This window comes from Gymnogyps californianus, chromosome 1, assembly GCF_018139145.2.
Source record: "Gymnogyps californianus isolate 813 chromosome 1, ASM1813914v2, whole genome shotgun sequence".
NCBI classification, from domain to species: domain Eukaryota; kingdom Metazoa; phylum Chordata; class Aves; order Accipitriformes; family Cathartidae; genus Gymnogyps; species Gymnogyps californianus.
In genome coordinates, this window is record NC_059471.1 from 140,221,359 (window position 1) to 140,243,933 (window position 22,575).

The following is a 22,575-nucleotide window of genomic DNA, read 5'->3' on the forward strand; positions in this document are numbered from 1 at the left end:
AGACTCAATACAAGGAGATTGTATGTAGGAGAGGAATCAAAAAGATGTCCGCATGTGCCTGGATTTTCTTCTGTGGAAACATTCCTTTCCACATAAAGTAAGATCAAGCTGTATTTCTACTTGCATTAATAGTGATGTCAGTCTTGGTAGAGCCTAACAAACAAAAGCAGTTTTATAAACACCAAAGTTCCCCCTCCCCCCCTTCCCCCCATGGAGTTAACTGTGATGTGCCAAGTACACCAGAGTTTGCTTGGAGGGTACCTCTATAGTAGACAGCTGGGGAAGCTCCACTACTTGTGCCTGCCAGATAGAATTCTTTCTTGGAGATTACTGACTCCGTGTAGCAGTGAGAAGTGTTTTCCAGAACCCCAGTTCCTTAAACATTCCTTGGGGTACAAGTCCATGAGGGATACCCATCATCCACCACTTCTGAGCAGATGATGTGCCCTCTGTTTTAACTTGGTTCAGTGTGTTTCAGCAACACCAGCTTAGACGTAATGGGACTGTAATGAAAATAACTAAGCAAGCTTTAGGGTTTGGCTCTCAATGACATGATGAGAAAAAAGATTACACATCAAGGGATCACAAAACGCCTCTGCAATCTAAGCTTTTTAACAGGATACTTTTCTAGTTATTAGTCTTTCACTCAGGACCACTCTGAGTTGACGTAACAGTTGAAGATCTCATATTCTGATTAAATATCAGTATTGTGTTTTCTGGATATTATTCGTAATTCTGGAGTCAAATGTATCATGGCTGATGACTTAGAGTTACGCAGGCTGCCTCCAAGTTTTCCTTTACTGTCTTTCTTGTCTGCTATTACACTATTTAATGCTAAATTTCACATTTTTGCCTTTCATCAAAGGTGCAGTGTATTAGGTGATTAGTACTTCCTATTTCTGCAGACTTCTGAGGTGGTCTTTTGGATACGAATGTAAAATTCTCCATGGTTCTGTCTGGAGTTGGGCAGGGGTCCCAGATCATGCCTAACAAAATTGCAGGTCATTACCTGGATGACTTTAGTTTATCCACGTAAGTTCCTATTGCAGTTACAGATGCACCAGTCATCAATTACGTACACATTCCATGAAGTTCATGATTTCTAGTATGTTACCAACTTTCCATAGAGACTACAAATGCTGCATTAACACAGCTGATGAGAGACACAGTAATGAGGCACTTTGCTACAGTTTGCCTTTCTGAGTAGGCTCATTCTGACACATCTGGCAGAAGAGATGTCCACTTCATACCTAAGAATATGCTAAGCACCATTCCTCTTCAGAACACTATGAACAAAGAATAGCTGATTTTTCATCTGTGCAACTGGGTTTGTCAATTCAAATGTATTTCAAATCTGGTTTACTTTTCTTCAGATAAAAATCCCATTCGTAGCCCACAAAAGATGGTCATATTAACAGTTGTTAGCCAAATGCTTCCTAGGCTTATAACCCTCAATTGGTAGTATGTTTACAGTTTGAAAGTATCATATTTCATTTGACGCATCAGCAACAATAATTATGTTTTTAAGATGTATATTCAAGAAAATAAAAGAACATTAATGCAGAAAGTTTAAGTAAGTATTGTAAGTTCTGGTCTAATGTATATTTATAAAAAGAACATCCATAAATACCACTTTATGGCCAAAGAGCTATTAAACTGGGATTGTATTACATGTTAGGGTTAACCCTGAAATTGCCTTAGTAGTCTACGTTAAACCTTTAGTTGAGTCCTTGGGGCCCATCTCATCGGACTGGGAAGTTATTGTGAGCTTCCTGCTTTGAAGTTGAATTGGGCTTCTACCCATTCCGTAACCTTCATGGCTGGAGATGCCTGTCTCCCGTAAGGCTGGGGCATCCCGGCTGCATAGCCCCCGTCCAGAAGGTCCCATTTGGCTTACAGCCCTTCTGCAGTCCTCTTCCTGCCTGCTGCGCCCGTAATGAGATGCAGCGTGGAGGGGTTGGGCCAGGATCGCTAAAAGGGCTGCTCTTTTCACATAAGCAACGTGAAGCAGGCAACCTGTGATACAGGCTGTGATGTATATATAATGTGCTTGGAGAGCAGCTGCCTGTGGAATGCAGGAAGAAGATGACAAAATAGTGATTTCCTAGAAAATTCCTTTAATTGGCTTCAGCATCTATCCAGGTATTGTTGTAAGGAGAGTTAAATTCTTCTTTAAGCATCTGTGAACAGAGTCTTAAATTGCAGAGTGAGCAAAAGCAAAATTGCAGTGATCTGGAAGTATAATTAACTTAATGTTTCCCTGCTCCCAAGGTCTTTCATATCTCCTTCCTTATCTGTAAGATGCAGTTGTTACTGGAAAGCACCAAAACCTTCAGACAGAGGAATTAAATATTGCAAGTGAGCAAAAATGATATATGGAAAATTATATGTTGCTAGTACTCACTGGTATCCAGGTTTTGTGCTTAGAACTAAGTCTTTTTCTTTCGATTCTTTCAGTTTAAGGATTTACTAAGGCAGGTCTCCAATAATTTACTTGTAATTATACTGTAGAATGAATGTGAATTATGTAACTCACTAAAGGCAGTTCTTCCATTAAAAAAATTACTACCATATCATGTAGATATAACTGTGCAGAAAAAAGTCTAATTAAAAATGTACTGGTTTTCCTTTATTCAGCATTTAATTTATATTGTGGGATACTGCCTTATTCAGTCACCAATTTATAACTTAATATTTCTACCTTTATTTTGCAGATCATTGAAAAAAATGTTGCTGTCTGCAGCGAACTAATACGTATTTAAGATCTTAGTATACAGCCAGTAACCACCTTTTCACACTTTTTTTCCTTATTCAAGAATTTCGACCTTCCTCTGTAGTTATATTAAGTAAAATATTTTTCTGTAACTTTATTCCTTGAATTATTGTTTTCTTATGCATTTTCAAAAAGCAGCAAATATGAAGGGTTGTCTTTAGAACATGCAAACTATCTGTCTTAAAGACGGTTTTATTTCTCATTTTATCCTGCTTATTTCACAACTGAATTACTGAATTCTGTAGCTAACATAGTTCAGTTCTTTCCTCATCATTCCCTAATTATAGCACGGTTTAAGTCTGCCAGAACTAACTTACTGAAATATTTGGCTTCTTTCCAAAGGTATCGAGTTTCATTAGAGAACAGGCACATGAACAGGTTCAAATGATAGTTATTTCTCTAAAGGAAGAGTTTTATTCCAAAGCAGATGCATTGATTGGAGTGTGTCCAGAGGTAACAATTAATTATTAACAAATTTTGTTAAATAATACACGCTGGTTTTTGTTGAAGTAGTAGTGATTTACACTTTAAGCGTTACTACAGTGAATCACGTACGTAACTGTGTTGCTGGTTTGAACTACTTTGTGTTCAGAAATAAGTGCAGGTACTGGCTCGATGAAAATATCATTTTGGTAACTGAAGCTCATTATTGTATCATCTTATAGTCATTTATGAAATGCTTATTTCAAATAACAGAAATGTTTTAAATTGTATGATCCTTCCTCTTCTCAGCATGATGACTTTATGTTCAGTCGAGTACTGACTTTGGATCTTACTGAGTATCCAGACTTCGAGGACCAGGGAAGAACAGAGAAGCAGAAACGCAGTTCTGTTTCAGAATAAAGCATGGACGATTTCAGGGCCAGGTGACAACAGCAAGAACTGCGTTTACAGCTGACTGCTACAAATCTGAGTTTGAATGTGGCTATTAGATGTTGATAGAGAAATGTTTACCTTTCAAACAAAGCAGTTTTCTAAAGTACTGAAGGAAGTAACTGTTATTCATTGATACAGTTTTGTTAACAAGCAAGAGATAGCCAGAGGTTGTTACTGAAGTGTGTACATGCTGGTATGCAAAGCTTTCTCTTCAAATGTTTTGGGGTTTTTTTGCCTTCAGATGAAGGATTACAGGTTCACATAAGCACGCTATTACAAACCATAAGCCTCTTGCTTTTCTCATGAAGAGTAATGTGTTTAGCCATATCTCCAGTGCACTGTTTAGATGCATGCTACCACTGGTCAAGACCTTTACAGTCTCTCTTTTGTGTTGCAGCTGCATCTGTTTGCATTGATAGGATTATTTCCTGTTTTTTAAAACAACAAGATATTGGAATCTGCCCATTATCTTATGTGACTTTTGTGATGCCCAGTAAGACTTCAGTCTTCCGCTGCAACCTTATGAAAGTATTAGTTAACTTTACAAAAGCTCATATCTCTATAGGTGTGATGTAACATGGAAAAATTTCACCTTTGAGGTATTCTACCCCCCCCAAGTGGAAAGAATAAAACAGGTGTGAGTCAGATGCCATACAGGTAGCAGCCTTAGAAAAAAGGATATTGGTTTGCAGTTGAGATTGTTGTTATGTAGCTGTCCCAGTAAAGTCAAGTTTATTTTGATGGCTATGCTTCATCTAAGCAAAGTTAATGAAGTTGGTTACAGAACACAGTTTGAGAATGCTTGAATCACTTCATCTGGCTTATATTTCACCTTGGTGTATGCTGAAGAGCTTTATTATTTATTTATTATTGTTCATAATAACTGTATCTTATGTTCATATACTAGCTTCCTTTTGTCCACTATGCTGCTTACACATCTGCCTTGTAACATGTTGCTAATACTGTGCTTGTTGCACACAACTGATGATGTCTGGTCATGTGGGGGTACTGCATAAGGAAGGAATGACATGGGAGTAGTAGATAATGTTCCTACAGGAACATATTTCAACAACATAAATGTGTCCACTTATACTGTAGACAGATGTTTATCAAATACTTACGTTGCTGCTACACTTTGTTAAATAAAATTATTTACTCTGAGTGTAAGTCTTGAGTTAGCATCAGTCCCTTAATTCAGAATCCACTGACAGATGTGGAAACACAGTAGTGTGAAGGATGAATAGAAGAGCAGCCTCCAGAAATTTTCAAAGATCTCTGCCCCACATCAGTCTGTGTATTGCAAATACAGAAGTTTTGTTTTGGTTGGTGGTTTTTTTAGCCATTTGCTAGGAACACTTGGTTGAAATAGAAAAATACAATAAAGAATTGAACAGGCTGAAGGATGGTGAAAGCTACACATTTTAGCTACTATACAAGAATGGTCTGTTCAGCTTTAAATATTTTATTAAAAGAGTGTATGCCATCATCAGAGATGTACTATCAATCAACTTCATTACACAGCTTAAGCAAAACAGGATAATAAATGGTCAACAAGTTTGCTTTCAGTAAATACCTTACTCCTATTTTTTAAAAAAATTATGAATTAAGTGGAAAAAGAGCCATCTACAGTAGAATCAGCAAACATCATTTAACATGCCAATTTGTAGGGTTAGTTCTTTCACGGTATTCAGGTAATAATTTGAATAGGGCATTAAACAAGTTACTCTTTCACTTAACAGATAAATGGAACAGACAAGTTTCAGGTTCTGTCCCTTTTGATTGTATTTTAAACCCTGAGGTAGCTGCAAGGCAATCCCATCCCTAAGATGACTAAAATATATTCGATGGAGGGGGAGGGGGCGGACAACACCAAAACTAGGCATTTCTACCTTCTCATTGCATATGTTAGGAATTAAAATAACCCCTTACTTACTCATCTGCTTTGCAGGATGCAAATAAATGGCAGTTGAGTCAGGGGAGGCTGTTGTGCGAGTTGCAGTTCAGGAGTGTCTACAAAACGGAAGAATCACCAATGGTGGGTGTAAGTTGATCCTTACCACAGGGAGGGAATGTGATTTCCTAATGACGTGGATCTGACTTCAGGCACAAGATAAGGAGTTGTATGACTTTAGGTTGGGCTTAAATAATTGCAGTAATCAGGGTCATAAATAGCTTTGCTCATCTGATTAATTTTGCTGCAGCTTGAGGCAACAATTCAAGTGTTCTAAGCTGATAATCAGCATCCAAAATAGCATGACAGATCACTTTTCAAAACAGCCAATTCATGCTGACTAGAGAAGCAAATTTTAGAGGTTAGTCTTACAGATAATGCTATATGCGATGCTAAAAGACTTAATTTTCAAAAGTGATGTATGAATACAATATCTCAAAGGGAGAGGATGAGTACAGTCTATATTCAGGCTGGTTTTGCTTTTGATTTTTACCTTTTAGAAAACATGGCTGAAACCTTGAGAACTGATACTTGAGGTCCTTAGCAATTATATCGCATACTAAAACCCAAGTATGGTTTCCAGACTGACAATCATGAAAAGACGACTGGGTGTTTTCTTCTGGGGTAGAAGAGACAAGTCAGTGTGCATGCATTGTTTAAGATGATTGCTTTTCTAGGCAAAATGTCTTCAGATCTTTACCTACTTCAGAACAGGGACAAAGACTTACACACCACAAAAACTCTACCCATCTCAGTAGTTGTTAGTCGAGAAAGAAGCATGCACCTCACTTTCAAGCTTTTCATTTTGCACACATACATACTAGAGAACAAGCAGAAATTGTTTTTGTGACATGGAAGTAAAGAGTTGACACACCACAATCCAGACAGAAAGTTCATCTGACAGACCCATCACTTCCTCTCCCTGTAAAACCTCACTATAGTGTGACGTGATCTCAGAAGGCATAACAGATGAAATCCACAGGGAACATAAGCAGAGAAACCTGCTGAAGCAACCCTCCAGGACTGCTAGATACGAATGTGCCGGTATCAGAACAAAGAATGGTCCTGAACATGCTCTCCTGCAGACACTGAGGTGAGAGGCAGCTGACTACAAAATTTCAGAAGATTACCAGTGTTAGCAACTGGACTGGTAATTACGTCAGTTTAGTGCTGAGACAATTCAGTGGTAGGTGAAGTAACAGCACCTCAGAAAAAAAAACAGTTAATACAGTGCCTAACCTTAATCATTTGAGTTCAACTGAAGTCAAACTTGTACACTAGAAATTGTCTACAGATACATAATTAGATACTAACTGGTTTTAATTCTGCTGCATAAGACTATCCATTATCTGCTTTCTGAGATAACTGGCAGCATACTCTGATTTAGACAACAATATTTAAAATATTTCCATAGAAATACACTGCAAATAGGTCAGTAAGCCCCCATGTACATATGGTATGTCCTTGCCGATAAATTACTATTACATCCTTTTCTCCCCATGTGATCTCATGCCTTAACAGACTGACAAATGAAAACAAATACTCATGCTAAAAGTGTAAAATAGGCAGGTTATCATGATGCAGGTTCTATAAACGTGAAACAATTCCTGTTCCTAACAGCTTAGGGATCTGAATCTGAAGCTTGCAAGCAGCCTTGTGCTGACAGACCCCTGAAGAGTTCAACCTCCAGCAGCCTGACTGCAGTTCAGCTGATAAGAACAGAAACCCCTTCATTTTAAAGGCAACTAACAGATAGTCGCAGGTATGCCAAAAGTCATTTTTGACAGATTCAAACGTCACCTCTGTTGTGGCTTCACCTTGGTGAGAGCTTGGTCACACTGGCTTGAAGCACAGGCAGAGAAAACTTGCACCTGCTTCTAAATAACCCTGCAGATACAGTTCTAGTAGTATGGAAGTGCCTGGAGAGTGACTAGTATGACTTTCAAGCTTTACATCATTACACATTTACAGCTCTAGAAAAGAAAAGGCTAAGATGCACAATTTTTATTCCACTTAAAACCATGGAAATACTCAGCTCAAAACCTTCTATGCAGCAGATGTAAAACACCTACTGTTAAAAAGCTTCTGGATTGGGTTTTGGGTTTTTTTTTTTTTTTCCATTAAATAGTGGGTATACCATTATCTGACTGCTTGATTCTCTTAGGAGAGTCAGTGCCATTTTCTCCTAACTTCCTTTTAGCACAGTCCACACATGAAGTTCCTGTGGAGAGAGGGGCGGGGAGAAAAATATTTTAATGTTGCTACATATGTGTGCTTTGTCTACTTTTTATTACAAGCACCTAATAGTAAGATAAACACAATACTGGTCCACTGAGGTTCTTGTATTTGGATTCTGAATTATAACACTAACCCTACTGAAAGTCTTCAGTTCCGTGATCTCGAGCTCTTCCCCAACACTGAGCTCTGGTACTAACATATAAAACAGGAAGTAGCTAATTATATAGCTAAAGAAGAAAATAATTCTTGATTTTGTGTGATAATGCCTGGGGAGTTCACAGGTGACAAGCTGCTTTAAAAAGTTTGGATCCCTTATTCAGAGGGAAAAAAAATTACTGGTGTGAGCTACTGTTGAAAGTATGAACAGCACAGCTGGACAGTAAAAATGAATGGAAGGGAAATTCCTTCAAAATCAGGACATCCATCACTGAATACCTACATTTTTTTGCAGAGTATTAGACAAATCTGTGTTATGGAAAAATTCCCCCCCCCCCCCCTTTTTTTTTTACTTGCTATGTATTCCAAAATACAAGTAAATGGGTGCTAAAATTACTTGTAAGGAGGGTGCTAATAAGTTAGTAAAGGAGCTTTATGTTAAGTGGAACTGCAATAAATTGTGCTCAAGTTTTTGGTTTCTTCTCCACTGATGCCTAATTGTACTCTACTGAAAAAGGGATTTATGAACTCATCTGAAAGACACATAAGCTTAAAATCTAGTTGGAATTACAAAAGTAATCTCTGACTTTACACCTACCCACAAGTGTCTTGGACCTTGTGTACTTTTTGATTGTGAAAAAGTGGGGGGTTTTAATCTCCTGCAATGCCAAAGACCCTTATATGCAATAATGAAATGATACTTTTATACAATTTTGATATTATTTGCAGCAGCAGCAGAAATATCTTAGAAGTGTAATCTCTTTCAGTTGAAGTGTTGTTTCAAAGGGAAGTTTTGCTATTTTATACTGTAAATTGGAAGGTATTATTGCTCTGCTTATTCACAGAAGTATCACAAAGATAACTGAACAATGCTTAGCCAAAAATTCACCTTCAGTACTACACACTTACGCTTGAGATTCACTCTTCTATACCTTCTTAAGGAAAGCATTCAAAATAGCCAAATGTATGTTTGGAAATTTAAGCCAAAACCTCATGGATGTTAATATTATCTTAGAATACTCTGATCAGCATTAATAATTTTTTAAATACATTTTCTGGAGCTTTTCCATTCTATCATTTGCCGTTTTATTGACAGCTGAAAGCCAGCAGTTATCTGCTAATATGTAGAAAGAAAATAAGAGGGTAAAAAGAGAATCTGTTAAGCAGACTTTCAGAGCTAAATCAGGGTGCTGCACAATAATCATTTAAATACTTTGTACGTAAGAGACTCTGACAGATTATGAAACTTTCTGTGAAAATAAGAACATTACTTACCCAACAATGTTGTGCTGTCCACTCGATCAGCATCTAGAGAAGTGTCAGAGGCAGCAACAGCACAAGTTAGCATCCAAAAAGTCATTATACTTTTATGCAACATCCCAAAATGGCAAGGTTGTATTTAGAATCATAGAATGGTTTGGGTTGAAAGGGACCTTAAAGATCATCTAGTTCCAACCCCCTTGCCATGGGCAGGGACACCTTCCACTAGACCAGGTTGCTCAAAGCCCCATCCAGCCTGGCCTTGAACACTTCCAGGGAGGGGGCATCCACAGCCTCTCTGGGCAACCTGTTCCAGTGCCTCACCACCCTCACAGGAAGAACTTCTTCCTTACATCTAATCTAAATCTACCCTCTTTCAGTTTAAAACCATTACCCCTCGTCCTATCACTACACTCCCTGACAAAGGGTCCCTCCCCATCTTTCCTGTAGGCCTCCTTTAAGTACTGGAGGGCTGCTATAAGGTCTCCCTGGAGCCTTCTCTTCTCCAGGCTGAACAACCTCAGCTCTCTCAGCCTGTCTTCATAGGAGAGGTGCTCCAGCCCTCTGATCATCTTTGTGGCCCTCCTCTGGACCCACTCCAACAGGTCCATGTCTTTCTTATGCTGGGGGCCCCAGAGCTGAACGCAGAACTGAACTCCAGGTGAAGCTGAACTCCAGGTGGGGTCTCACAAGAGCGGAGTAGAGGGGGAGAATCACCTCCCTTGACCTGCTGGCCACGCTGCTTTTGATGCAGCCCAGGATATGGTTGGCTTTCTGGGCTGCAAACACACATTGCTGGGTCATGTTCAGTTTTTCATCCACCAATACCCCCAAGTCCTTCTCCACAGGGCTGCTCTCAATCCACTCATCACCCAGCCTGTATTTGTGCTTGGGATTGCCCCGACCCATGTGCAGGACCTTGCACTTGGCCTTGTTGAACTTCATGAGGTTCGCATGGGCCCACCTCTCAAGCCTGTTAAGGTCCCTCTGGATGGCATCCCTTCCCTCTACAGTATCAGCCACACCACACAGCTTGGTGACATCTGCAAACTTGCTGAGGGTGCACTCGAGCCCACTGTCCACGTCCCTATCAAAGACGTTAAATAATACTGGTCCCAATACGCACCCCTGAGGGATACTGCTCATCACTGGTCTCCACTTGGACATCAAGCCATTGACCGCAACTCTGAGTGCAACCACCCAGCCAATTCTTTATCTACTGAGTGGTCCACCCATCAAATCTCCATTTTAGAGACAAGGATGTTGTGCGGAAACAGCGTCAAATGCTTTGCACAAGTCCAGGTAGATGACATATGTCACTCTTCCCTTATCCACCCATGCTGTAACCCCATCATAGAAGGCCACCAAATGTGTCGGGCATGATTTGCCCTTCATGAAGCCATTGGCTGTCACCAATCACCTCTCTGTTTTCCATGTGCCTCAGAATAGTTTCCAGGAGGATCTGCTCCAAGATCTTGCTGGGCACAGAGGTGAGACTGACTGGCCTGTAGTTCCCCAAGTCTTCCTTTTTTCCCTTTTTAAAAATGGGGGTTATGTTTCCCCTTTTCCAGTGACTGGGAACTTCCCCAGTCTGCCACAACTTTTCAAATATGATGGATAGTGGCTTAGCAACTTCATCTGCTTCATCTGTAGACTGAGAATTCTACCAGGGCATGATTGCTGCAGCCCAGGCTACCTCCAATCTTGACCTCTCCGATAGTGAGCAACAGGTTCAGCAGTGCATCTCCTCTGGTTGGGCTCTCCATCACCTGTACTAGGAAGTTGTCCTCAACGCACTCCAGTAGTTTCCTGGACTGCCTGCAGTTCACTGTGCTGCTTTTCCAGCAGATGTCCGGGTGGCTGAAGTCCCCTATCAGGATCAGGGCCTGCATTTCTCATTTCTTTCACACAACCCTTTTAACAAACTCCTTCTGCTATTTTTTAAAAGAGAGTTTGTAAATAAGCAAGAAAAAAATGAAACCTGACAGTTCAGTAATGTAAAGAGCAGTTAACGCACATTTGAAAACAGTTTTGTTTGGGATCCTGACTTGTAAATGAGATCCACAAGATTTTGAAGTCAGAATAAGATCCCTCTTCTTGCAAGTATTATGCCAATCAGTAATTCCACTGAACAAAAAGGGGAGCATTATAGTCTGATTTTGCAGTCACTTCCATTTAGAGTTTATGTAAATGTATCTCCCGCCCTGTCTTGGTATCAATGGCTGCTTTGCAATAAATTGGATACTCCAGACACAACAGGCTCTAGACACTGCTTAGATTATGAAAAGTATGTCCATCACATCCATCAACAGCAGTATGTCAAAGAACAAACTAGCAGGCTGAGGCTAGTTCAGTGTCCGAAATTGCACCCCAACTTACTTTTAGGTGTCTACACTGCAAACTTCCTGAAACCTAGATGCTGTGCTAAATATTTTTTCTAGCCTTCATGGAAAGAAAAATCTAATCCACGCTAAATGTAATGTTCATCCAGTTACAAAAACCGTTAGATAATTTGGGCATAGATCTGCAATTTTCTTTTAGGGAGGGCAAGGGGAAGGTTCCTGCTATGCACCACTTGGGAATAATTTTAGACAAAACAGTTTCACTGACATGATAAATAAAAGAGCTGTGAAACAGTATTCTTCCCAAGGTCATTTACTCTAGTTATTTTCCTCAATTCTCTGGATAAGCCATAGTATAACTGTCCTTGTTTGGAAAACATTAAAAAAAAATCTCTTTCCTTCAACACACAGTTGTTGTTTTTCCCTGGCTTTGCATTAAAGGCTATTGATGGTTACAGCTAAGGGATTTTATGAGTTGAGAGACAACAGGATGGAAGGGAGCAGGCGGGGAAGTAGGTGAATAACTTTTACCTAGTTAGTAAAATTTAGCTCCCTCTCAATGCAAGACTTACCTTCAGCAAAGGTATCGAATTATTTCCCAGTTTAGCATTAAACACCCTCTACAGAATGCCATTCACTGTTACAAATGGAGTATTATTCCACAGCCTCTTCTATTTTATTGTCACAAAACATTATCCTCACACTCAGGTTTTCTCCCCATTTGCCCTAACTGTGTTAAGCCAAACACTATCGGGTGTACTGATTTAATTTCCCATTCTATGCTTAATCAGACATTGTGGCTCAACCAGCATATCCCATCAGTTAATTCCTTCAATTCTTTTAGTCTCTCTTACTGACATGTCATATTTCATATAATGTAATACTCAATATACTGGAGTAGTTCACACCAAAAAAATACACAAAGTAAACATCTTAACCAAATGCTAACAAAAAGACAAAATTCAGAATTAAAGATTAAATTTGCAAGAATCCACAGACCTTACAGAAAGAAATCTGGTTACAATTTTGTCATGTGTTCCAACTCTGCATGCCATTCGTAAGCAAAGGTGCTGCACAGGCCTACCACTACCTACATGTGAGGTCAGCTCCTCAGACCAACTGCTGATTGTTCAGACATGGCATCCTGCTATGTACTTACTCAAAATTCTCTTATTAAAGAGGATACATTACCTGGACTTCTCTGCTTGCAGATTTGAGCGGTCAGATCTTGTACGTACTCTGGGAATTGTTTAAAGCAGTCCCCGTAGGACACTACTTTTATTCCGTGCAGCAGCATATCTGCCTGGAGCTTAAAAAAGTGGTCTTCATTTTCTTTAAGCACCAACATATAATGTTCTAAATCCACTTTATTCTTTACAGTATAAAGAAAAAGAGCTTGGAATATCTGATCACGCAGAGTCTCTCCACAGCCCAAAAACAAAAAAGACTTGGTTCGATACAAATTTTGAAGAACTTCCTGTTAAGAAATATAAACACACAAGAGCTACATTTATTTCAGTAGTCAAAAGGCCAAGGTAAGAACTTTTAGAATATGTCAGACTTACAAGGAGAAGCAGAGCAGACATCACTATTGAACTGAATTAAGCATATGTTTTAGGATCAGGGCAAACTGACATTTCATAAGCACTGTTTCGACAAAAAAAAAAATTATATTCAACATCAAAGTTACCATACAAAACTAAGTACACATAAGTAAGTATTTCCAGTAAGGGAATTTTAAATTGAAAGAATTATGATGACAGAATATTAGGCTCCCATTAGGTCAATCTGTAAATAAGGAAAATTAATATTCTTGACCAAATGTTTGACTTCTTAGAATACCTACGATATGACATTAAGTCCAGGATCCAGAGCTCACAACAGCTTTAGCCCCTAAAAAATGAACCCAAGCAATCAGACGGTGATGAGTCCTTCTTCTGGTATCTAGTATTTTGGGGCTAATGTTCCTTCATGAGATAAATACAAAGAACTCAAAAACTATGACATACAGCTGAGGGTTTTGATTGTGATTTACAAAGAAGCAGTACACAAGAGCATACATTGCCCTAGCAACATAGCTGGCTTTCTGAAGAATACTGCCCTTTTTCTGGGCCCCAGTTATTTAATCTGTATGATCTGACAAAACCTTAGCCTTAGGTAATGTGTATGCAGCGATCACAATAAAATAGTTTGGCAAAACATACTAAAAATTTTAAAGATCACACGTACCATGACTTCAGGATCTTGAGTAACATCTTTATATCCCGAGGGATCTAGCACCATTCCACAAGGATCTGTATATAAGCCATGAATATGAAGAACTCCATATTTTATATGACCTCTTGCCCACTGAAGAACCTAAAGCAAATCATACAAGTTATATTCTTTTGTTATACTATAATACACTACAGTAACCGAGATTCTGCAAAAATGTACAGCTGTCCTAACTTATAAAACCACTTAAAGCAGAAATAACTTCTTTTGCGTTTTTCCGCAGCAACAGATAATTTTAATTACTAATTACACAGCTTACATTAAATTATAATAAAGAGGTGACTGCCAATACTGAAGATATCTCTGGCTTTTTGGTCTAAACAGGCATTCAACCAAGAAGCAAGTTCCAGCAACGCTGAGAGAAAAGATATGAACAGCAAATTAACTACCAGCTAGGTGAAATCATATTTGTGATTGTAACAATTACTTCACGTAAATTAAATAAGTTTGTGGGTTTTTTCCAGGGAGTGGGGGGGGAACTGGTTAATAAATGTGTCACTGAAATTCTCTTTGGTAACTGTTACCAGATTATTCAGAATACAGAGAGAGGTAAAATAAATGTCTGTGCATCTATTAGCTTATAGACATGCTTTACCAATTTAGCCTTGACACTCTTTAAACAGGAAAACATCTTTCAATGAAGCTTACGAGCTGCCTTCTCTTATAAGTCTAAAAATTTTACTGCTGTCATCATACCTTGTCCTTATCTTTCAAGTCTAAAGATTCCATAGGTTTACCCTGCTGCTGACCAAATATTTCAAGTAAATTATCATAGTTTGTAGTCAGAACCATTGTGCCTCTCTCCATGAGTCTCAGAATTGATTGCAGAACAACAGGATTCTGAATGTGTTGTTCTAAATTATCAAACACCTCCATTAAGCAATCCTGGAAGAAGTTTGGCTTCGTATCCCCAGTGCGCTGAAGAAAGAAAAAGATGAACACTTCATAAGGATCACGTGCACCATTATAATTGCCTCCAACAGAAAACCCACATCATTTGTCTACTTAATGCCAAAGCATTTCTTTAAAAGAGGGCTTACACAATATACAAAGCATAAAGGTCTGAATGTACAAAACCATCAAAAACAATCTCAAATTATTCAGGTGCTCTTGCCTCCACTTAATGTAGCTCAAAATAATAGTCTGGTTTTCCAAAGGAAGCTTGTAATACAGGTACAATAAAACAAAACCATTTTGCTACAGTTAAATCCTCACTCGTCAATTCTAAACAAACGTGAAGGTACGCTTTCCTAAAAGCATAGGCTGCATTTGCCCAGAGTATCTGCTGAGACTGACAGGAACATGTAACAGTTCTATAAAATATATTCAATAAATTCTGTTACACACAGAACAAATGTTTGTTTATAAGCCCAATGTAGTTACTGGCCTAACTACATGGAAACCTCACCTTGCTCAGTATGCTTTTACTGCTTTGAAAATCAGTTAGTGTACTAAAATTATCATTGCCTGGATTCAGAGTCTGGGATATACTATTAAAGGGTGGTTTTTTCCTTTTTTTTTTTTTTGCTTCCTGGTTGAGAAAAATGTATTAATCATTAAATCTGCTACAAAGCCTAACCATACATGCAGACTCCTCCCAAAAGAGCGAGGTTATTATTACACTTTGCCTGTAGAGAAGCTCACCATGTGTTGCAAAACGCTCAACACATCCTACAACTTGGCAGTATATCAGTCACTCTAATTATTTCAACTAGAAGACCTGGCAAATCTATTACCACAATCTGAAAATCTCTGGAACCTAAGATGAATGGCTGAGAAACTAGGCACGTATGGACTGTCTTCAGTGAAGTGTGAGCTGCAGCGGTGATGAAGTCTGTGTGATCTAAGGCTATCAGTAGGGTCAAGGTCTACCTGTATTTTCAGGGTATCTTGAGTTTTAGCCAGCAGAGCTATAAATTCCTCTTTCAGTTCCAAGAAACATTATGGCGAATATTTAATAGTCAGGACTCTTGCTTGCATTAATTATGACAAAAGCTTATTTACACTAAAAAACACGGATTTTTTAGGCTCTCCAAAACGTACAGTGTATTATATGATTACCATCAAAATTTCAATTTTTACCAGAAAAATTTCAAGTTGTAGAAAACGGAAAAGAATTTTTGTTGATAACAAAATAAAAGTATATAATAATTTTAGAAATCAATATAAGTTATAAACATACTCACTGGTGACATCTTCCTGATGAGATCATGTGCAACCACAAGCAGGTCTCTGTCTTTGATTACTTTTTTACGAAATTCAGCAACATCTCCCGGATGAAGCACCTCCAGCTGTTCAGCTGCTTCAATTACAGCCTCAATGCAGCTTCTCCAGGAGCACAGAGCTGGGATTCCTGGCGCTACTGCAGCACTCACCCCAGTTCCAATCACAAGAAGAAGGTCTCGAGGCTGCTTTCTTATTAGACTTTTTAAGAATTTTCTTCAAAACAGAGAACAAAAATCTTCATGTTTTACAGTGCATTTTCTAACTTGTCTGAAGATCTCATGACTAACTCAAAAAGTCCATATGCACTATTAACGCTTGTGCAAAATACTAACCAACCAAAAGGAACTCAGTTCTCCATTTCTACCCAGAAGAATGGTATTGGCAGCAGTTCACAGCCTTCCCCAAACCGACAACGTACTTGAAGTCTTTTTGTCATTTTAGACAAGGAAGTGTGCATAATTAATTTAAGCCAAAAAATGGCAACAACTTCAAATCACTAACGTCTCTGAGATGCAAATTGACAGTTACCAATTTTGAGTCTACTGGGCTAGCCAAACACCATTTCAAATAAAATTTTGAAAAAAGTAGTCCAAGGACTGTCCAATGATTTACTTGATACATGTCTGATAGAAAGTAAGTAGAACTATTTCAAAGGGACAAGTCACAATATTTCAAAGAAACAATTTTTTGTTTTTCTGGGAAAAAGCAGTATCTTTTATTCTCATTCATTCTCACTTTAGGATACATGAACATAAGAAGAGTTATGCTTGTTCAGATCAAGGGTTCATCTAGTCCACTATTCAGATGTTACTAACCACAGATTACTCTCAAAGGCGTATTTGGTTCTATGTCAGTATGCACTGCGCAAACCAGCACAAAAAACTGTCCAGAAAGTCTGGCTTTCGTGATTACTTTGCAAAGAAGTGAAAATGCATTTAAACCGTACAGTGAAATCACTGTATACAAACAAGGATTTCAGTAATACAGAACCTTAGAATTCCCTTGACTTTCAAAACTACCTTTACAGATTTTTAATTCCTGTTAATCTGGTAATATGGATGTTTAACACCTCTTATCTCACAATCATCTGAAACTATCTACCTAAAACTATAATGCTTAACTTGAAATGGCCTCAGGCAAAACAATTAATAAACACGTAGATAAGGCTGCTAACTAATGCCTACAAAGAATATGTTGCTGATAATCGCCATGCCTTCCTGCTACATTCAGCACAAATTGTTTCCTCTCAGCAAGTGTATTATTTATTCCTCATGAACAGCTTCACTGAGTATGAAGCACTTGGTCAGTGGAGAAATTAGTTTCTGGGATCATTTCAAGTTTTCAAGCATGATGTTGTTCTCGTAGCCAATTTTCAGTACCATATTTCCACCGTGTTTTCAGATTTTCATTAAGAGACAGTTTTGTATAACCTTTGCGACACAAGTTACCTGGATTTCTGCTCGCTTCTAATTGTTGATCGTTCTGATGAATCCATCTCTGAGCCCTAAGTAAAACAAAAAGTAAAATAATTCTTAATGCGTCTACCTTAAAAAAGGCCAAAATTAAACCCAGATGTATTACTGTTAGCATTTTCTATTTATTCTTATCAAGTATTTTAAAATCAAGACTCTGTATGTCACATCCGAGTTAAGCAATGCACCGATAGAAACAAAGCTGACAAAGTATGACTGTGTAAACCTACCACAGCTCCATTTAAGCTCAGTCAATTGACATTTAGAAGCTAACGAAGATATGGCTATTCATACAGCTGAAAAATACTTGTGTCTAAATTCAAGATAAAATTTATCATACCCACTAAAATGTTAATTAATTTCAAGTAAATGAATGCATTTCTTGAATTTATTTTTTTCATAATAATCAGTTGATTCAACCAAGTTTGCGGAAATCAGACTTCTGCAACACATAACAATCATGAGAGGCCCTCGGCTAGCCAGCTGGCTACTCTGCCAGACCATATAACATGAAAGATTTTTTTCTCAGCAAGTATTTTAAATAAAAACTTATTTCTGTATCATGTAGATTATGTCTAAAGCATAAGGAGGACTGCACCTTGGCAAGAGAATTTGGCTACAATATCGTCACTTAGAAATCCCCAAGTTTCATTACATTAATTTTTGGCTTCATTTTTATAAGGATGTATTTTCTGTTTGGCTTTGAAACACATCTTAGTTTGTGGTTGTGGACATTGCAGACTCTAATCCCTCAACGAAGCATTCTGCCAGACTCTATGGCTCATAAGGCTACTTGCCAGCTCTCAGGTTCACACGCTGGAAGCTAATTTGGAAGCAAGAGGCCTAAGTTTGGAGATCATCTGACCGAAAAAACAAAGAAAAGAACAAAACCAAAAAAACCCCTACCCTATGATAGAGGGACATCAGCATTTCTGAGGAAAACACAAAGATCTCTTCTGCAAATGCACCAAGGATGTCTTTTCAAGTGGAAAAATCTTTTCTTGTTGTAATATTTCTTTTCTCCATGCTCCCTTCCTTCACTGACAGTATCCTACAGAGATGCTACACTATCATCTGAAGAATGTTAGCACATTCAAAATTCAGAACAATAACCTATCTAGAGCAAAACACTTCAAAATCTAGAGAACAAGATTCCTTTATATATGGAAAAGTTATGAGTTCAAAATGCAAAAACAACAGATGAAGGAAGTACAACTTATTTATTCTGAAAAAGACTGTATTATTTGGGAAAGAACCCCCAAGAAAGCTTTAATAATTACATTAGTAACTTACCAAAATCAATAAAATAAGCATCTCACCACAGGATGCTGTCATGACCAACATTTTAGACCTCATTGTTTCCTTTTATCCCTTAAAGTTGCTTCCTGGAAGCAGAAACTGTGCGAGTAAGTGGCAGCAATTATCACCAACCCATAACAGCTAAATGGCTGCAAATTATAAAGTTCAAATTTCTCCATGCCTTTGAGTACTGAATAACTGTGACTAGTCTTGAATATTCCCTTGTTAGATGTAATAAACACTTCTTCAATGAGCATACCTAGAAAAACAGACGACCTGGGCACCAGCATTCAACACTGGTTTACTTAAAAAGACACACTGGACTAATCAAAGGCCTGCGCAGTTGCTTTTCAACAACCTTTCCTCACGGCAGCCTAGAAATCAGACCCCACTATAATCCAGATATGCCTGGAAGCGCTGAATGGGAGCTGGGTCGTTACTCCAAACACAAGGAGGGTTCATCAGAACAAATAATAATTTCCTATTTTCTTCCTGTTCAAGAAAGTAAGTTTTATTTAAGGATCTATCCAGACAATAAGAGCTCTATTCACTGACTGAAACTTCAAGTCAACGGTTTCATTGAACCAAACGATTTTTCCAGGCAGTTTAACATATGGAAACAGTCTAAAACGTTCAACACAGAGGAAGCACCGGGCAAAGGAAAGCCTCCTTCCCTTACCCACGCCACGTGCCCGCTGATTCTCTCTGGAAAAAAAGCCAAGAGCACCAGGCTAGGCAGGACAGTAGTTTCTGCCGAGTTGAATTCCCTGTCTCCCTCCGGTAACTGAACCGGCGTTACCCGGCGCAGCGGCCGGGCATGGCAAGAGCCTGCCGGCGCACACCGCCCTCCGGGCCGGCGGCACTCCTCCTCCCTCACCTGTGAGTGAAGAGAAGCCGCTCCCCCGGCAACGCTGCCGGCGCCGGCCTCCCCTGGCCCGGCCTGCACCGGAGGGACCGGAGGCCCTGCTGCTACCTGACCTGCCCGGGAACCGCAGCCCCGCAACGGCAGCCCGGACAGCCGTACCTAACGGCAGCTGGAGCGCCGGTTCAGCTCAGCAGCACGCGCCCCCCCGGCCACCTGCCGCGGAGAGCCCTGCGGCCGCCATTCTCCCGCCCCGCCGGGCCCGGCCTTGTCACTCCGGGGGAGATGGCTCTGGAGGCAGGGGGCATGGCGACGGCGACGCCAGACGCGGACCTGAGCGGTGACACCGGCGCCCTCTCGCCACAGCCCCCCTCCCCGCCGGCACAGGGCCGGGCTCCGGCGCCGTTACCTCATGGGAGCGGCCTCGCTCTGCCCCGCCCCCGCCGCGCTCCGCCGGGGCGGGGCCAGCGGCACGAGGCTTCCCCCGCGGCGACCGCCGCCCTCGCCGGCGGGGCCGTCCCCTCCTCAAAGCTTTCCCCGCCGGCTGGGAAACAGCCGCCCCAGGAGCAAGATTCCGCCCGAGAACGGTTCCCGCCCGGCGCCGGCGGGAGCCCCTCGCCCGAGCGGGTGGGGGCCGGCTGATGGCGTGCGGCCAGCCCGGCCGGGCAGCACTCGCCGCAATAGAATCTGCTTGACAAATGCGAACCGTTTCACTCAAACCTGTGCAATAGTTGAGCGGCAGCGGAGTTGAACAGATCTGCACACACCCCGTCTCCCCCCGCCCCGGCAAGCTAGGTGATGCTGGGCGGGACGGTGCACGCTCCTACGCCTTGCTGGGTTCACAAAACGGAGATGGGTAACGTTCGCGCACCCCTAAAAATACCTGAAACTCTTTACAGGCAGAAATACAAACTAGCAGTCTGCGAGTCTGTATGAAATAGAAGAATCAATTCTCAGCTAGAGGAGAGAAGGAACTGGTAAACTTGAAGATTAATGGGGTTAGTGCTATGAAAACTTATAGATGATAGAAGTATTAAAGATGAAAAATATTAGGGTGAGGAGAAAGCAAAGCAAAGCAAAACAAAAAAGAAGCAAACAGCAAAAAGAGATTGCAGAGTTACCTTCCGTGGCTCTACTGAAGGATAGGCTTGGCTGGCTGCGTTGGCCGAGGCATAATTAGGCGTAATACCGTCATGTGTTAACAGCAGGTGGCACGTGTTATCTGCAGTGACAGCAGAGCAGCCTGTTACTCGCATACAGCTAGCTTGCTTCAGCTAGTCACGTTTGAAAGCCAATAGCCAAAGCTCTCCTCCTCTTCAAATTGCCCCCCCCCTTTTTTTTTTAGTTTTTAATCTCTTAAAGCCAAAGCCTAAAAACTTCACCATGGTTTATTAAGGCATTTGATTAACAATATTTAGCTCAGTTCCACCACATTTTCTAACAGCAGTGCCCAGCTTGCTTTGCGACACAGCGGGTTTAACGAGACGACCTTACGAGAGGAGTCAGCTATGCGTGAAAACCAGGCAGTCAGATGCGTAAAGGCTGCCAATGGTGCCTAAGGATACTATTGCAGAACTGTACCCCCAAATTCCAGTTGCATAACTGTGTTGAAAATGCATCATTCTCCAATTTTAATTTCTTAACTGGAGTTTTCAAAACTGCTCATGGTACCATTTTATATACTTTTGAAGACTTGAAGTACTTATTGGCATAAGCTTCCCAACCATAGGTCTTAAAAGATTTTCTTTGTTTCTCCAGTCAGTCACTTCTATTGTTTTGGGGTACAATCAGGATTCACAGGTTTTGCATGCCTATATGATAGATTTGACCATTCTCTTTTCTTCGTTAAATGTCAGTGTTGTATTGATATTCTGGCATAGTTTTAAGAAGAAATTTGGTAATGATGGCCAGTTTTGCAGATGAAACATAAACCCACTGGTTTTACTCCACATCCAGTGTTACTTTTGGCAAGAATAGTTGTGTTCACCGCACTGACTTCACCAACTTCCAATTTGCATGAGAACATTGTGTCCTTGTGAGCTGTCCAGGTAATGCTCCCTAGACATCACTTCTCACTTTGTCATTTTTTTTATATTACTATATTGCAGTGTCCCTAGAAAGGCTTAACAAACATTTGGAGAATCATATTCATAGTGATAAGGAAGATGGAGGATAGGATCAGAGAGAACAGGAAGGGAGAAGAAAGAATGTAGCTACCGTCTCACCTGAAAATTGAAGTTTGATGGAGTTAGAGAAGCTCTGCAATGCTTCTAGCTCTTCGCCTTTCACCCTTTGCTACTGCCAGTCAGTCAGCAAGGTATTTTAACGTGCTGATATTTAGGGTTCAGTAACCCTGAAGGTCAAAGATCTGGTGTTTTAAAAGAACCAGGTGATATTCTGCTCCCTAAACCCCAGTAACTATGTCTGAAATCCAGCTTGGAATGCCGTTTCACACTGCATTGTAATAACATTGGAATGTGTTACTAAATAATTTGCTGAATATCTTAGAATATTTTGTCAGCTGTAGATAGGAGTCACAAAGACTTGCTAAATATTTTCCTGAGCTTTAGACTCAAGGTCAGAGCCATCCTGTAGATTTACAATACCTAATATTCTTCTTTGTTCCACATTAATTTAAAAAGTAATATGAGAGGAAATATTTGTGAAGAAAGGCCCTTGAAATTTTTTCCATTTTTCAGTCTGAATCAATTAATCTAATAATGTTACTACCTTTTCCTGTAAGTCTTGCTCCTTTTATATCCTTACACTACAGTAACTATTATTTAAAACCCCAACAGTACTCACAACAATAATAAATTACATAAGCTCTGGATTCCCTTGCAAGG

General features: G+C 39.9%; 2 protein-coding genes across 3 annotated transcripts in view; one reads left to right on the top strand and one right to left on the bottom strand.

Moving 5' to 3' along the window:
• Positions 1-4,844, top strand: part of SMC1B (structural maintenance of chromosomes 1B) — a 38,993-nt gene extending 34,149 nt beyond the window's left edge. The window contains exons 24-25 of the mRNA XM_050911100.1: positions 3,116-3,226; positions 3,506-4,844. Of these exons, the coding sequence (XP_050767057.1) occupies positions 3,116-3,226; positions 3,506-3,616 (222 nt within the window). The 3' untranslated portion in view covers positions 3,617-4,844. The remainder of the gene's footprint in view (positions 1-3,115; positions 3,227-3,505) is intronic.
• A 244-nt stretch (positions 4,845-5,088) lies between these two features.
• On the bottom strand, positions 5,089-22,009 carry FAM118A (family with sequence similarity 118 member A). Of its 2 annotated transcripts, XM_050913801.1 has the most exons (10): positions 21,955-22,009; positions 20,851-20,951; positions 17,545-17,600; positions 16,057-16,309; positions 14,567-14,788; positions 13,826-13,954; positions 12,788-13,073; positions 9,270-9,302; positions 7,738-7,821; positions 5,089-7,474 (listed from the first exon to the last, which is right to left on the bottom strand). In XM_050913801.1, exons 3-10 carry the CDS (start codon positions 17,589-17,591, stop codon positions 7,434-7,436), a joined length of 1,095 nt encoding a protein of 364 aa, XP_050769758.1. In that variant the 5' UTR covers positions 17,592-17,600; positions 20,851-20,951; positions 21,955-22,009; the 3' UTR covers positions 5,089-7,433. The 2 variants fall into 2 exon arrangements, with proteins under 2 accessions (XP_050769758.1, XP_050769756.1); XM_050913799.1 differs by lacking the exons at positions 20,851-20,951; positions 21,955-22,009 and adding an exon at positions 18,862-18,886 and having other exon boundaries at positions 5,089-7,821.
• Between the last annotated feature and the right edge of the window lie 566 nt (positions 22,010-22,575).